Source organism: Microcaecilia unicolor, chromosome 3 (assembly GCF_901765095.1).
Source record: "Microcaecilia unicolor chromosome 3, aMicUni1.1, whole genome shotgun sequence".
Lineage (NCBI taxonomy): Eukaryota > Metazoa > Chordata > Amphibia > Gymnophiona > Siphonopidae > Microcaecilia > Microcaecilia unicolor.
Genome location: NC_044033.1, coordinates 179,925,987 through 179,943,454, shown reverse-complemented (window position 1 = coordinate 179,943,454; position 17,468 = coordinate 179,925,987). Strand labels below are relative to the sequence as shown.

The window sequence follows — 17,468 nt, the reverse complement described above, 5'->3', positions numbered from 1 at the left end:
CATACAGCAGGCCCTCCCCCCAATCCAGGAGGAAGGCATCCGATGCTAGTCTGCCGGAGGCCTGAAGCCTGGAACAGAACTGAGGGACTTTGTGGTTCGCTCGAGATGCGAAGAGATCCACCAAGGGGGTGCCCCACGCTTGGAAGATCTGTCGCACTACCCTGGAACTGAGCGACCACTCGTGAGGTTGCATAATCCTGCTCAACCTGTCGGCCAGACTGTTGTTTACGCCTGCCAGATATGTGGCTTGGAGCACCATGCCGAGACGGCGAGCCCAGAGCCACATGCTGACGGCTTCCTGACACAGGGGGCGAGATCCGGTGCCCCCCTGCTTGTTGACATAGTACATGGCAACCTGGTTGTCTGTCTGAATTTGGATAATTTGGTGGGACAGCCGATCTCTGAAAGCCTTCAGAGCGTTCCAGATCGCTCGCAACTCCAGAAGATTGATCTGTAGATCGTGTTCTTGGAGGGACCAACTTCCTTGGGTGTGAAGCCCATCGACATGAGCTCCCCATCCCAGGAGAGACGCATCCGTGGTCAGCACTTTTTGCGGCTGAGGAATTTGGAAGGGACGTCCCAGAGTCAAATTGGAGCAAATCGTCCACCAATACAGGGATTTGAGAAAACTCGTGGACAGGTGGATCACGTCCTCTAGTCCCCCAGCGGCCTGATACCACTGGGAGGCTAGGGTCCATTGAGCAGATCGCATGTGAAGGCGGGCCATGGGAGTCACATGAACTGTGGAGGCCATGTGGCCCAGCAATCTCAACATCTGCCGAGCTGTGATCTGCTGGGACGCACGCACCCGCGAGACGAGGGACAACAAGTTGTTGGCTCTCGCCTCTGGGAGATAGGCGCGAGCAGTCCGAGAATCCAGCAGGGCTCCTATGAATTCGAGTTTCTGCACTGGGAGAAGATGGGACTTTGGGTAATTTATCACAAACCCCAGTAGCTCCAGGAGGCGAATAGTCATCTGCATGGACTGCAGGGCTCCTGCCTCGGATGTGTTCTTCACCAGCCAATCGTCGAGATATGGGAACACGTGCACCCCCAGCCTGCGAAGTGCCGCTGCTACCACAGCTAGGCACTTCGTGAACACCCTGGGAGCAGAGGCGAGCCCAAAGGGTAGCACACAGTACTGGAAGTGGCGTGTGCCCAACTGAAATCGCAGATACTGTCTGTGAGCTGGCAGTTTCGGGATGTGTGTGTAGGCATCCTTCAAGTCCAGAGAGCATAGCCAGTCGTTTTGCTGAATCATGGGGAGAAGGGTGCCCAGGGAAAGCATCCTGAACTTTTCTTTTACGAGATATTTGTTCAGGGCCCTTAGGTCTAGGATGGGACGCATCCCCCCTGTTTTCTTTTCCACAAGGAAGTACCTGGAATAGAATCCCAGCCCTTCTTGCCCGGATGGCACGGGCTCGACCGCATTGGCGCTGAGAAGGGCGGAGAGTTCCTCTGCAAGTACCTGCTTGTGCTGGAAGCTGTAAGATTGAGCTCCCGGTGGACAATTTGGAGGTTTTGAGGCCAAATTGAGGGTGTATCCTTGCCGGACTATTTGCAGAACCCACTGGTCGGAGGTTATGAGAGGCCACCTTTGGTGAAAAGCTTTCAACCTCCCCCCGACCGGCAGGTCGCCCGGCACTGACACTTGGATGTCGGCTATGCTCTGCTGGAGCCAGTCAAAAGCTCGCCCCTTGCTTTTGCTGGGGAGCCGCGGGGCCTTGCTGAGGCGCACGCTGCTGACGAGAGCGAGCGCGCTGGGGCTTAGCCTGGGCCGCAGGCTGTCGGGAAGGAGGATTGTACCTACGCTTACCAGAAGCATAGGGACCAGTCTTCCTTCCCCCGAAAAATCTTCTACCTGTAGAGGTAGAGGCTGAAGGCTGCCGGCGGGAGAACTTGTCGAATGCGGTGTCCCGCTGGTGGAGAGACTCTACCACCTGCTCGACTTTTTCTCCAAAAATGTTGTCCGCACGGCAAGGCGAGTCCGCAATCCGCTGCTGGAGTCTATTCTCCAGGTCGGCGGCACGCAGCCATGAGAGCCTGTGCATCACCACACCTTGAGCAGCGGCCCTGGACGCAACATCAAAAGTGTCATAAACTCCTCTGGCCAGGAATTTTCTGCACGCCTTCAGCTGCCTGACCACCTCCTGAAAAGGCTTGGCTTGCTCAGGGGGAAGAGCATCAACCAAGCCTGCCAACTGCCGCACATTGTTCCGCATGTGTATGCTCGTGTAGAGCTGGTAAGACTGGATCTTGGCCACGAGCATAGAAGAATGGTAGGCCTTCCTCCCAAAGGAGTCTAAGGTTCTAGGGTCTTTGCCCGGGGGCGCCGAAGCATGCTCCCTAGAACTCTTAGCCTTCTTTAGGGCCAAATCCACAACTCCAGAGTCATGAGGCAACTGGGTGCGCATCAGCTCTGGGTCCCCATGGATCCGGTACTGGGACTCGATCTTCTTGGGAATGTGGGGATTACTTAGTGGCTTGGTCCAGTTCGCAAGCAATGTCTTTTTCAGGACATGGTGCAAGGGAACAGTGGACGCTTCCTTAGGTGGAGAAGGATAGTCCAGGAGCTCAAACATTTCAGCCCTGGGCTCGTCCTCCACAACCACCGGGAAGGGGATGGCCGTAGACATCTCCCGGACAAAGGAAGCAAAAGACAGACTCTCGGGAGGAGAAAGCTGTCTTTCAGGAGAGGGAATAGGATCAGAAGGAAGACCCTCAGACTCCTCGTCAGAGAAATATCTGGGGTCCTCCTCTTCCTCCCACGAGGCCTCACCCTCGGTGTCAGACACAAGTTCACGGACCTGTGTCTGCAACCTCGCCCTGCTCGACTCGGTGGAACCCCGTCCACGGTGGGGGCGTCGAGAGGTAGACTCCCTCGCCCGCATCGGCGAAGCTCCCTCCGCCGACGTAGTCGGGGAGCCTTCCTGGGAGGTGGCCGCGGTCGGCACCGCACGCGGTACCGACGTCGGGGACCTCAACCTGGGCGATGGGCCAGCCGGCGCCACGCTCGACGGTACCGGAGGCGCAAGCACCGCCGGTACCGGAGGGGTAGGGCGCAACAGCTCTCCCAGAATCTCTGGGAGAACGGCCCGGAGGCTCTCGTTTAGAGCGGCTGCAGAGAAAGGCTGAGAGGTCGATGCAGGCGTCGACGCCAGAACCTGTTCCGGGCGAGGAGGCTGTTCCGGGCTGTCCAGAGTGGAGCGCATCGACACCTCCTGAACAGAGGGTGAGCGGTCCTCTCGGTGCCGATGCCTGCTGGGTGCCGAATCCCTCGGCGACCCAGAGCTCTCGGTGCCGACGCGGGGAGGAGACCGGTGTCGATGCTTCTTCGACTTCTTCCGAAGCATGTCACCGGAGCTCCCCGGCACCGACGAGGAGGACGTAGAATCCATCCGTCGCTTCCTCGGGGCCGAGACCGAAGAGGGTCGATCCCGGGGGGGCTGTACCGCAGGAGCCCTCAGGGTAGGAGGAGACCCACCCGAAGGCTCACCGCCACCAGCAGGGGAATGGACAGCCCTCACCTGCACTCCTGACGATGCACCTCCGTCCGACGACATCAGCAGACGAAGTCTCGGTACCACCGACGTCGATACAGTCGCCCGATGCCTCGGCGCCGATGCAGAGGTCCGATGCCTCGATGCAGTCGATGGAGCGGCAGCCAAGGAAGATGGTCCGGACGCTGACGACGTCGATGCACTCGATGCCTCCGGTGCCGATGCCGACGAAGAGCCCGAGAACAAAACGTTCCACTGGGCTAATCTCGCTACCTGAGTCCGCCTTTGTAACAGGGAACACAGACTGCAGTTCTGAGGGCGGTGCTGGGCCCCTAGACACTGAAGACACGCAGAGTGCCTATCAGTGAGCGAGATTACCCGGGCGCACTGGGTGCACTTCTTGAAGCCGCTGGAAGGCTTCGATGTCATGGGCGGAAAAATCACGCCGGCGAAATCAAAAGCCGAAATGCGAAAATTGAAGCACCAAAATTTAGAGGGAGAAAAATCTCGACCGAGGCCAAAAGAGGCCTACCCCGACAACGAAAGAAAACTTACGGGGCAAAAACTAAGAAATACGGGAAGGGCAGAAAACCCGAAAGGGTCTTCCGGAATACTACCGGAGCGCTTCCCGAACTTTTCTCAAGGAAAAAAAGGACAAAAACACGTCGAAAAGGACGCGCGAGGTCGACTCTCTGGGGCACGAACGGCGTAACACGACCGTACCGAGTGCGGACGAAAGAAGACTGGCCGGCTCGAGCCGGTTTCGGGCGGGAAGACGGCCGCGCATGCCAAATGCAAAGCGGAGATAAGGAGGGCAAAAAAGGACTTTGAGAAGAAATTATCGTTGGAAGCAAAAATACATAGTAAAAATTTTTTTAGATACATTAAAAGCAGGAAACCGGCCAAAGAGTCGGTTGGGCCGCTGGACGAAAATGGTGTTAAAGGGGCGATCAAGGAGGACAAAGCTGTAGCGGAGAAATTAAATGAATTCTTTGCTTCGGTCTTCACCGAGGAGGATTTGGGGGGGACACCGGTGCCGGAAAGAATATTTGAAGCGGGGGAGTCGGAGAAACTAAACAAATTCTCTGTAACCTTGGAGGATGTAATGGGTCAGTTCAGCAAGCTGAAGAGTAGTAAATCACCGGGACCTGATGGTATTCATCCCAGAGTATTAATAGAACTAAAAAATGAACTTGCGGAGCTACTGTTAGAAATATGCAATCTGTCCCTAAAATCGAGTGTAGTACCGGAAGACTGGAGGGTAGCCAATGTTACTCCGATTTTTAAGAAGGGTTCCAGAGGAGATCCGGGAAATTATAGACCGGTGAGTCTGACGTCGGTGCCAGGCAAGATGGTGGAGGCTATTATTAAGAATAAAATTGCAGAGCATATACAAAAACATGGACTGATGAGACAAAGTCAGCACGGATTTAGTGAAGGGAAGTCTTGCCTCACCAATCTAATGCATTTTTTTGAGGGGGTAAGCAAACATGTGGACAATGGGGAGCCGGTTGATATTGTATATCTGGATTTTCAGAAGGCGTTTGACAAAGTGCCGCACGAAAGACTCCTGAAGAAATTGCAGAGTCATGGAATCGGAGGTAGGGTATTATTATGGATTAAGAACTGGTTGAAAGATAGGAAGCAGAGAGTAGGATTGCGTGGCCAGTATTCTCAGTGGAGGAGGGTAGTTAGTGGGGTCCCGCAGGGGTCTGTGCTGGGTCCGTTGCTTTTTAATGTATTTATAAATGACCTAGAGATGGGAATAACTAGTGAGGTAATTAAATTCGCCGATGACACAAAATTATTCAGGGTCGTCAAGTCGCAGGAGGAATGTGAACGATTACAGGAGGACCTTGCGAGACTGGGAGAATGGGCGTGCAAGTGGCAGATGAAGTTCAATGTTGACAAGTGCAAAGTGATGCATGTGGGTAAGAGGAACCCGAATTATAGCTACGTCTTGCAAGGTTCCGCGTTAGGAGTTACGGATCAAGAAAGGGATCTGGGTGTCGTCGTCGATGATACGCTGAAACCTTCTGCTCAGTGTGCTGCTGCGGCTAGGAAAGCGAATAGAATGTTGGGTGTTATTAGGAAGGGTATGGAGTCCAGGTGTGCGGATGTTATAATGCCGTTGTATCGCTCCATGGTGCGACCGCACCTGGAGTATTGTGTTCAGTACTGGTCTCCGTATCTCAAAAAAGATATAGTAGAATTGGAAAAGGTACAGCGAAGGGCGACCAAAATGATAGTGGGGATGGGACGACTTTCCTATGAAGAGAGGCTGAGAAGGCTAGGGCTTTTCAGCTTGGAGAAGAGACGGCTGAGGGGAGATATGATAGAAGTGTATAAAATAATGAGTGGAATGGATCGGGTGGATGTGAAGCGACTGTTCACGCTATCCAAAAATACTAGGACTAGAGGGCATGAGTTGAAGCTACAGTGTGGTAAATTTAAAACGAATCGGAGAAAATTTTTCTTCACCCAACGTGTAATTAGACTCTGGAATTCGTTGCCGGAGAACGTGGTACGGGCGGTTAGCTTGACGGAGTTTAAAAAGGGGTTAGATAGATTCCTAAAGGACAAGTCCATAGACCGCTATTAAATGGACTTGGAAAAATTCCGCATTTTTAGGTATAACTTGTCTGGAATGTTTTTACGTTTGGGGAGCGTGCCAGGTGCCCTTGACCTGGATTGGCCACTGTCGGTGACAGGATGCTGGGCTAGATGGACCTTTGGTCTTTCCCAGTATGGCACTACTTATGTACTTATGACTAGCAAAGGCCTTTGCTAGTAAACTTTTCGATGGAGGGGGCTGCCGAGGACGTCAACCCATCAGTGAGAACAAGCAGCCTGCTTGTCCTCGGAGAAAGCTAACTACACTGCCTGCCGCTGGCTGAATATCGGAGAGATGGACCCTAATTACAACCATTTAGGCCAGTGGTTCCCAAGCCTGTCCAACAGCCCTCACTGCCTCCATTACATGCAAAATCACCTTGTGCACGTTCGTTACAGATATCCTAAAAACCCTACTGGACCATACAATATCTAATGCCTGCTCCCCAGTGGCTATGAACACTGCCTCTGCAGCATCCCTAACCTTGGCCAACCTAGGAAGTGGAGGTCATGACCAGGGAATCATACCTAGGGTTTTCCAAATGCACAACACTTACCACTTGAGCCACCAGGATATAGTCATTCTTGATCCATGCCAAATGAGGGAGGTTAGGAAGAGGGAACTGGCTGGGCCTGTAATTTTTTAGATTTATTGCCTTAGTTTGTAAATGCAGTCTGTCCAGTTTGCCAGTAAGCGTGGAAGGTCAGATTGTAAGAACATCAGAAAAACCATCCTGAGTCAGACCATGTTCCACTGAGTCCAGCATCCTATCTCCAACAGTGGCCTGTCCGGATTATAGGTACCCAGCTGGTTCCAAAAAGTAAATCTATTTCTCATAGATCATTTCCAATTATCACATAAATTTAGTAAAAGAAATTGTAACAGAGCTGTAACAATTACCTGTATCTATCTCTAAACTTTATTAAATCTTCAAACACATTGATTAAAAAAACAATTGGGATATTTCCAATGGACTTATCTCTACCCAATAATTGGGTGGTAGAGATAAGTCCATTGGAAATATCCCAATTGCTTTTTTTATCAATGTGTTTGAACATTTAATAAAGTTTTTCAATATCTGCATAGTTGTTCAGAGACAGATATAGATCATTTCCAGGGATGAGCAATAGCTTTCCCAAGTCCACCTGGCTACTCAATTTTTATGGACTTTTTGTCCAGGAAGAACAGTGGATTAGTATTAAATGTGGAAAGACAAATTGTTTATACTATAGTGATTTAAGGCAGAGAGATTTGAAGATCAAACCCACGGTAGGGCCAATAATGAACCCATGGGTGGAATTCCTTACGACCCTGGGTGTGCTAGAAAGAGGAAGTACAGGCCAAGTTCAGATATCTAACATTACAAAAAATGGTTATCATGAATTACAATTGGTTGTGGACAAATCTAAAGGATAAGGTGTTGAACGGTTTTGCGATCAACAATAATTAGCATGTTGGATTATTGTTGTGTACAATTTATCAGACTTCCAAAGAAATTCAGAAGGAAAAAATAGGTTATTCAAAACATGGAGGCTAGACTTAATGGGAGCTAAAAGCGAGAGTGTTCATCCATCTCTGGCAAAGTTACATTGGTTACCTATTAGTGAACACTGCCATTTAAAACTCAAAGAGGACAACATCCCCACTAATTCAAACAACCTTTTAATGAAAATAAATTTAGAGAATCATTAATTAATCAGTAATAAGCTATCATACGTTTCATTTTCCTACCACGCAATAAGCTTTATTGTAGAATGTGAATTCACAAGTGAGAGGCTGGGTTGATTGACAAACCAGTCTCTTATAAATGCAGATTACAGCCCACAATATATATTTTATCATTTACATTGAATTACATTACAGTGGCAGGCGCTGTATTTAGATCACACTGCATGAAGCCTTGTAGTTTCAGGTTAGACATTGTGCCAGCATAGCTTAATGGTCATCTGTTGTTTTTCTTGGACCCTTATCTTGTCTAACTTGCCCAATTTTCTTCCAGACAACTTCTCTACCTTGTGGTCAGTTGTTTTTCCAGACCCTTCTTCCCTAACAGTTGTTTAACCTTTATTTCATCATATAATATTAGCACATAGTTTGGCATATTTGGGTCTCTAGCGTTCCCTTTATTGATTGCTAGATTAGCCTAAACTACTTGGCCTATTTCCTTCTTTATTTCCTCAGCCCCCCCACCCCCCTCCTTGTCAAAGCTTTAAGATTTGGACAGCACCTTCAGGACTATTCTGTTTTCATTATCTATATTGCCCAGATAAATCTTACTCATCCTTCCATATGCACCCTGGGGCAACTGGCACACTGACATACAGAACTTTAGTAGCGAGTGTCTTTGAAGCTTTTCTAGTGCTGTGTGAAATCAGTGTGGTGCAGCATTGAAAATAGAGCATCCTAGATACAGAATACATATAGGGCTAGATTCTATATATGGCACCTAAAAATATCAGCTCCAAAAACCCCACACGTAAGCGGGTCTTCTATAAGCTGTGCCTAAAATTCAGCAGAGTTTATAGAATTAATGCTTAAGAAGAGAGGTTGCGCAGAAATTTAGGCACAGTCATTTGCAACCTAAATTTATACGTGGAGCACCATTATTCTACACAAAAACATGCCCCCAAAACGCCTATGACCCTCCCATTTCCGCACCTCCTTTTTTGGACCACGCCTAAATTTTAGGCACAGATTAAGTCCCAATTAATTCTAATTAGTGCCAATAATTGCTTGTTAAAAAAGCCAATTATTGTCATTGACTCTTTATTCTATTAAATTGCACACATAAATCAGAATATTCCTAATTTATAAAATCAGGGGGGATAATTATGACCCTTATTTGTAAAATCTTGCATCCCCCGTGAATCAAACTCAGGGAGCCATGAAGTAAGCCATGACCAATCCCAGAAGCTCCCAAGGTCACACTGGAGTTTGGCAATCATTTCCTTAGCCTTGTCTATATCATATTGGGCCTCATCTGCACCAACATTCACTTCCAATTAAGTCACAAACCTCTCCCTCAGTAGCCAGCACTAAGTCTAATGCATCCCTATTTTGTAAGACCAGCAGATGGCTCTGCCTTATCTCCTCCATGACAGCTTCCAACCCATCAAGAGTATGATTCATTGTCCTTTCCAGTATTAGAGAAAGACTCCTGATCATCCACAGTTTTAGTCATGCCATAGCCAGGGAATATAACTATCGCAAACCTGGCATGCTCTGACCCATCCCATGAATCAATATGCTTGGATGGGTCTGCATAAATTATGAAGGCAATTCTATTTTTAAAATTCCTGCTTCTACCTTGGGGAGGGGACTTCATAACCCTAACCCTGGGAATAATAGCAGCAATGAAACTAATCTCCAAGGGGAGGAAGAGGAAACTACTTATAAGCAGTAGTACCACAGATTAAATAAGCATTCTACAGTAATGGGGCACATTTATCCTCAACCAAGAGTTGAGCCTGAAAGAAAACCTCCCAAGTCTGCACACATCCCACAGCAACACGTTCTCTTCATGTATTGGCCTGCCATCCTTTGCTCAAGTTCATTTGTGCAAAAGAGTCATATACAAAAGTTTGAATGGCATATTAAAGGAAGTACTTGCAGGTACGGGTGGGGATGGACATTAATTGCAGGGATGGGTGGAGACAGAATGGATCTTAGTGGATACAAGTGGGTATGGGTGGATTCCAATGGGGACAGACAGGGATGGGTGAAATTTCTGTCCCCGTGCAACTCTCTAGTTTAGAAGTGATAGCAATGGCTATTAGGCCAACTATGGAATGGACATATAGGACTAAATTCTCTATAGCATACCTAAAAATCAGTGCCGAAACGAAATACACTTAGGCTTACTTTATAGAATAAGCCTAAATTTCCGCACGGTTTATAGATTATGCCGAGTGCCTGTCTGCATGACTAAATTTAGTTGCGAGCAGTTATGATAAGTAAAACTTGGTGTAAACACTGATGCCTAAATTATGTGCGGACCAGGTGTATTCTTTAACAATGTGCATACCCGCCCATTCCATGCCCATGGCCACACCTCCTTTTCAAATATGAGACTTCGAATTTAAGCACATCACAGAGAATACGCTTAGACAGTTCTGCATGTAACTTCTAATTGCCAATTAGTGTCAATAATTAAGTGGCAATTATCAGCACTGATAGGCTGAGAACTAGAAAAGCCATTGTTCAAATCCTACTGATGCTCCTTGTGACTTTGGAAAAGTCACTTAACCCTCCACTGCCTCAGATACAAACTAAAGATAAGGAAATACCTATTGTACTTGAATGTAACTTGCCTTGAGCTATGACTAAAAAGGCATGAGCTAAATCCAAACAAACCTGGAGGAAAAGAGGTCTATTTCTTGCTGTGCCAGTCCTCCCCTTTGTTCCCACTTCTATGGAGTAGTATTGCATCAAGCACAATTTAAGCCTTAGGCTCCTGTTTACAAAGCTGCACTTGCGGCTGGTGGTGCAGTACCACACACATAGCCCATTCACTTTGAATGGGCTGTCGGCAATGCCGCATGGCTTTGTAAATAGGGGGGGGGAGGGGTTAGGATCTTAGTGCACCAGAAATGGGTATTTTTACAGCAAGAGGTATTCAATGCTTTTTGGAATGAGTTTCATCAAAAGCAAGACACCACTCACACACAATAAAACTCACCAGCACTCTTACAAAAAAAAGTGTCCTTTATTTAAAAATAGGAATTCATTTATAAACAGTATAGCCTCAAGGCAAAAAAATATATTTTTAAGTGAGCAATGTTATATTATGCCTTTCATATCCAAATGAAAAACATTTTTCCTCAGGAACACAGGCAACATTTGCAGTGATGTTTCTCAAGGCCAATGTAAAATATCACACAAAACTATATTATATAGGGAAATATTTAAAAACGAGTTAGGCATTTTAAACCTAATGAGGCACCCCTAACTAATTTTTAAAAAAAAGCCATTACAACCCCAAAAGGACTGATTAGTTCACAACAGGAACCAACATCTCCTTGCTCATATTTCTTACAGTACAAATATATGGCATCAGAGGAAAATCAATACTGGATGTCCACTCTGCCATTTCTGAGGGTATTATTTAGTATCCCTTTCAGTGCCAGAACGAGACCCATGAGTTCCCAAAATAAATACTTTTTACATGCTCATTTACTGTGCTTTGCTAACAGCTTGCCAAGTTCAGAATTTATTCCTTGGCGAACTTAATGTCACCAGACAATAACAGAGCCATAGTCTAATATCAGCAACTACCTGAAGATTCCAGAGTTTTGTAGTCTTATTCTTAAAGGACAGTAACAGAAGGGGGAAAAAAAACACACCTTATTTTACCTTGCAAACTAAGAAGGCATGAAACAAGAGTCAGAGAGCAGTCACATACAGTTAAATTAAAACCCAGACCTCTAGCTTCTTATTGCATATCTTCTTATATTTTTTATATGGCCTCTGGGCTGACGTACTTCACCTACCTGTAAGCGCCAGGTCACAGGAATAAAACAGCACAGCTTAAGATACATTATGAAAGCATTTCTGTATACTTTTAGCAGGAAGGAAAACCACTTAAAATCTCTCCCTTATGATCTTCTCCCTGGTGTTTGCTTTTCCCATTATCAATACACTGCACAATTATAAACAGTGTATGAATTGTCCTTATGGTGAAACAAAACACATGCAATCCCAAGGTTAAATAACCAAGAGAAATGCAGGACAGTGCTGTAGCTCATATAGTTCATGTTTTAATTATCAGTAACGTGCTCAGCATGAAGTGCAACCTTTGCCATTCCTCTTGCACCAAGCAGTTCTAATTTGTACTGGATTTTATTATTTCTGCATTGCATGATTATAAGTTGGCTCAGTGTAAGATGTCTTCCCACTTTTTGGCTGCTCACAATGGAACCCATTCCGCAGCCCTTAATTTTGTGCTCACTGTTACTAGTAGGAAAACTTAGAATGACCACAAAATATAGAACCCAAGAGCAGAGCCCAGGGGAATGTTTGATTTCTACTTACAATGATTACCTGGTTTTTATTATTTTATATATTTTCCTCCCTTTTTTAGTCTATGATATTGTTCACTTTTCTCTTATACTTTAAATTCATGACTCATTCACGTGTGCTTTTTCAGATGTATTTTTGGACCCCTGATGCAGGTCAGTAGGCAGAAATACAGCCTGTGTCGGGTCCTGTTTTATTTTAATAAAGTTTGTTAACATCTTAGCACAACATAGTGCCCGATCTTCAGCAAAACCCCAGATGTAGGGGGAATGAGAAAAAGGGTGGTGCAAAAGCTCCTTCATGCAAATCTAGTGGTCTACCCTTGAGCAGCAATGACATGCATTTGTGAAAGCTGCATCTTGCAGATTTAACCACAAGAGAGCATTACTGTTTTTGGCACATATGAGATGCAGTGAAGATTAAAAGCTAGGTTGCTGTTCACAATGGCTATCAGGTGTGAGCTGGATGAGGAGGGGTAAGAGTAAAAAAAAAAGTGTATATATATATTCCTGGGTAACATTTCCGCTTGTATCAGTTCAAAAGGAGTAGGGAACACTGCAATCTCTTAAAAAGCTATCACAGATAACATGACTGAATCTTAAAGAAACAGTCACAGAGGCAGAAGATTCTCAGTAGGATTCAGCACAGACAATACAGCTGATATTAGCAATGCTATAACAAAGGGGGATTTTTCACTCCGTGTTTATTTTGAAGTAAATACAGAATGGCTGGTCATTAGCACCACAGAGGCCTTTCTTGGGATAGCAAAAAATACTATAATACTAAAAACTGGCAAAAAAAAAAAAAAAAACCCTGCTCGTACATTACACTTGGTCTACATTATTTGTAATGCTTTAGGTCAGTTTTGTGATGTAGAAGTAGAAATCAACTAGTCCCTCTCATGTCCCACAAACACCCTTTCACCTAGGACAGGGGTAGGCAACTCCGGTCCTCGAGAGCCGCAAGCAGGTCAGGTTTTCAGGATATCCACAATGAATATGCAGGAGATAGATTTGCATACCATGGAGGCAGTGCTTGCAAATCTATCTCCTGCATATTCATTGTGGATATCCTGAAAACCTGACCTGCCTGCGGCTCTCGAGGACCGGAGTTGCCTACCCCTGACCTAGGAATATCAGCAAAATAAAGTGGCTAATCAAGAAAAACTAAAATCTGTTGAATCAGAAAAAAAACAAACCTTAATATTTGTGTATTGTAAGTCAGGCACTTTGAATCAATGGCACTATAGAAGAAAGGCCTTAAGACACTATGAAGCTCATTTTCAAAGCACTTAGACTTTCAAAGTTCCACAATTTACTATTAAACTTTATAAGTCTAAGTGCTTTGAAAATACTCCTCTATATTAACTTTAGGCCCCAACTGTGAACCATTTCTTTGGTAAACATTACATTTATAAAAAGTCACTTGTTCTTCCTCCCTCATCCGTTCTGTTTCTTACACTCTTTCTCGCACACATACACACATACCCCCGCTTCCCCAAGCATAGTTAGAACTCAACAAATCAAGTTTTGCTGTAAAACATCCACAGTGTTCAACAAGTGGGGCTTAAAGGACAGGTCCCTGAGTTTCCAGCTGCCATATATTTTTCAAGGTTGCCCCTTGAAGTTATCTGCCAGGAGCACTCAACAGCAATTCTACAGCCCAGGAGCAGAAAATAAATCTCTTATGACCATAGAGTCCTTTAGCCATCTGTAAGATACTGTTGTTGAACATCATACTAGCCCAAGACATAACAGCTGGACCTGGAGCTCCTATAGAGCAGCACCTATATATTAACAGCATGTGACACACACTGCTGCCTAGACATCACTCCTGCTCAGAATCCATTCGAATACAGTGGCTTCTTCAGCACAGTTGTGGTCGCTCTGCACCCTGGCGAGTGTTCCAACAACTCCCTAGAAGGTGACATGGTTATTGGGGTGTGTGTAGCTTTGAAGTTCCTCCCGCTCGTCAGAATCCTCCAGATCTTCATAGAGCTGATCCTCGACGAATGAGCCCCCAAGCCCATATTCCTGCTCATGTGTTAAGTGCTCATTTGGGGTGAGGTGGGAAGCACCCTCCACGAAGTCGGCAAACCTGGCAGAAGAGAGAGATGGCTAATGAAGTCATCACAATAAAAGCACAGGACAAACAAAAAGTAAACTCATTCCTGCATGAGGCTAACCCTGTTACTGTGCAAAGCACCCACCTCAAAGAAATCAAAAACCAGCAGTAGTGCAGTCATCCCAGAGTGCAGCTGTATTAAATGTTATACAATAATTCTAGGGCTGCATTTTGATTAAAACATTATCAGAATTAATCATGTGATTAAAAATAAAGGAAGCAGGGAAAAGAAATAAGTCACTTAACCCTCCATTGCCCCATGTAAGCCGCATTGAGCCTGCCATGAGTGGGAAAGCACGAGGTACTAATGTAACAAAAAAAAATATATATATTTATTATAACATAAAATAGCCATAAGAAAAGCCAAAACACGCATTCAGCATAAGTAAACTACTTCACATACTGTCTTAAGAACAGAACAATGCATTCAGCATATACATTAAACACCCTATACATCTTAAGGTTTCAGCCAGCTGCTAAGGAACACAAGTTTTTCCAACATTGCCTGCTGAAAGAGCTGCCCATTTTTTTTTTAATTGACTATGGGTTCTGATAAGGTAAACAAGCGCTCACAAAAGACAGTTGCAGCTGGTGTTCCTACGTATTTCATAGGCAGTCTAGCAATGACCAGATGTCACGCTTCATGTTTCTTCCACCACTGAAATGGGCATAGCTCTTAGTCTATCTGAGGTTCGGAAATGTAACAGTCAACAGCCTGGTTCCAGAAATGGAGCATCTTCGGAATCAGTGAATGATACATACCTGTAGCAGGTGTTCTCCGAGGACAGCAGGCTGATTGTTCTCACGACTGGGGTGACGTCCGCGGCAGCCCCCACCAACCGGAAAAAAGCTTCGCGGGACGGTCGGCACGCAGGGCACGCCCACCGCGCATGCGCGGCCGTCTTCCCGCCCGTGCGCGACCGCTCCCGCCAGTTGAATGACTAGCAAAAGATGAAACACACAACTCCAAAGGGGAGGAGGGAGGGTAGGTGAGAACAATCAGCCTGCTGTCCTCGGAGAACACCTGCTACAGGTATGTATCATTCACTTTCTCCGAGGACAAGCAGGCTGCTTGTTCTCACGACTGGGGTATCCCTAGCTCTCAGGCTCACTCAAAACAAGAACCCAGGTCAATTGAACCTCGCAACGGCGAGGGTATAACAGAAAATTGACCTACGAAGAACAACTAACTGAGAGTGCAGCCTGACCAGAATAAATTCGGGTCCTGGAGGGTGGAGTTGGATTTACACCCCAAACAGATTCTGCAGCACCGACTGCCCGAACCGACTGTCGCGTCGGGTATCCTGCTGGAGGCAGTAATGTGATGTGAATGTGTGGACAGATGACCACGTCGCAGCCTTGCAAATCTCTTCAATAGTGGCTGACTTCAAGTGAGCCACCGACGCTGCCATGGCTCTGACACTATGAGCCGTGACATGACCCTCAAGAGCCAGCCCAGCCTGGGCGTAAGTGAAGGAAATGCAATCTGCTAGCCAATTGGAGATGGTGCGTTTCCCGACAGCGACCCCTAGCCTGTTAGGGTCGAAAGAAACAAACAATTGGGCGGACTGTCTGTGGGGCTGTGTCCGCTCCAAGTAGAAGGCCAATGCTCTCTTGCAGTCCAATGTGTGCAACTGACGTTCAGCAGGGCGGGTATGCGGCCTGGGGAAGAATGTTGGCAAGACAATTGACTGGTTAAGATGGAACTCCGACACCACCTTCGGCAGGAACTTTGGGTGGGTGCGGAGCACTACTCTGTTGTGATGAAATTTGGTATACGGAGCATGAGCTACCAGGGCTTGAAGCTCACTGACCCTACGAGCTGAAGTAACTGCCACCAAGAAAATGACCTTCCAGGTCAAGTACTTCAGATGGCAGGAATTCAGTGGCTCAAAAGGAGGTTTCATCAGCTGGGTGAGGACGACGTTGAGATCCCATGACACTGTAGGAGGCTTGATAGGGGGCTTTGACAAAAGCAAGCCTCTCATGAATTGAACGACCAAAGGCTCTCCAGAGATGGCTTTACCTTCCACACGATAATGGTAAGCACTAATCGCACTAAGGTGATTCCTTACTGAGTTGGTCTTGAGGCCAGACTCTGATAAGTGCAGAAGGTATTCAAGCAGGTTCTGTGCAGGGCAAGAACGAGGTTCTAGGGCCTTGCTCTCACACCAAACGACAAACCTCCTCCACTTGAAAAAGTAACTCTTTTTAGTGGAATCCTTCCTAGAGGCAAGCAAGACACGGGAGACACCCTCAGACAGACCCAACGCAGCGAAGTCTACGCCCTCAACATCCAGGCCGTGAGAGCCAGGGATTGAAGGTTGGGGTGCAGCAACGCTCCGTCGTTCTGCGAAATGAGAGTCGGAAAACACTCCAATCTCCACGGTTCTTCTGAGGACAACTCCAGAAGAAGAGGGAACCAGATCTGACGGGGCCAAAAGGGCGCTATCAGAATCATGGTGCCGCGGTCTTGCTTGAGCTTCAGTAAGGTCTTCCCCACCAAAGGTATGGGAGGATAAGCATACAGGAGGCCGGTCCCCCAATGAAGGAGAAAGGCGTCCGACGCTAGCCTGCCGTGTGCCTGAAGTCTGGAACAGAACAGAGGCAGCTTGTGGTTGGTCTGAGAGGCGAAAAGGTCCACCGAGGGGGTGCCCCACGCTCGGAAGATCTTGCGTACCACTCTGGCATGGAGAGACCACGCGTGCGGTTGCATGACTCTGCTCAGTCTGTCGGCCAGACTGTTGTTTACGCCTGCCAGGTACGTGGCTTGGAGGAGCATGCCGAACTGACACGCCCAACGCCACATCCCGACGGCCTCCTGACACAGGGGGCGAGATCCGGTGCCCCCCTGCTTGTTGACGTAATACATTGCAACCTGATTGTCTGTCCGAATTTGGATAATTTGGCAGGACAGCCGATCTCTGAAAGCCTTCAGTGCGTTCCAGATCGCTCGGAGCTCCAGGAGGTTGATCTGCAGATCCTTTTCCTGGAGGGACCACAGACCCTGGGTGTGAAGCCCATCGACATGGGCTCCCCACCCCAGGCGAGATGCATCCGTCGTCAGCACTTTCGTGGGCTGCGGAATTTGGAATGGACGTCCCAGGGTCAAATTGGTCCGGATGGTCCACCAGAGCAGTGAAGTGCGGCAACTGGTGGAGAGGCGGATGACATCTTCTAGATTCCCGGTGGCTTGAAACCACTGGGAAGCTAGG

General features: G+C 47.1%; 1 protein-coding gene across 3 annotated transcripts in view; it reads right to left on the bottom strand.

Moving 5' to 3' along the window:
* Positions 1–11,561: 11,561 nt before the first annotated feature.
* NEMP1 (nuclear envelope integral membrane protein 1) overlaps positions 11,562–17,468 on the bottom strand; it is an 80,748-nt gene continuing 74,841 nt past the window's right edge. For 2 of the 3 annotated variants that reach the window (XM_030196657.1, XM_030196658.1), the window contains one exon: positions 13,183–14,226. In XM_030196657.1, the coding sequence (XP_030052517.1) occupies positions 14,046–14,226 (181 nt within the window). In that variant the 3' untranslated portion in view covers positions 13,183–14,045. Of the gene's footprint in view, positions 13,054–13,182; positions 14,227–17,468 lie in introns of those variants that run through there. The other variant, XR_003941470.1, reaches the window with a different exon arrangement.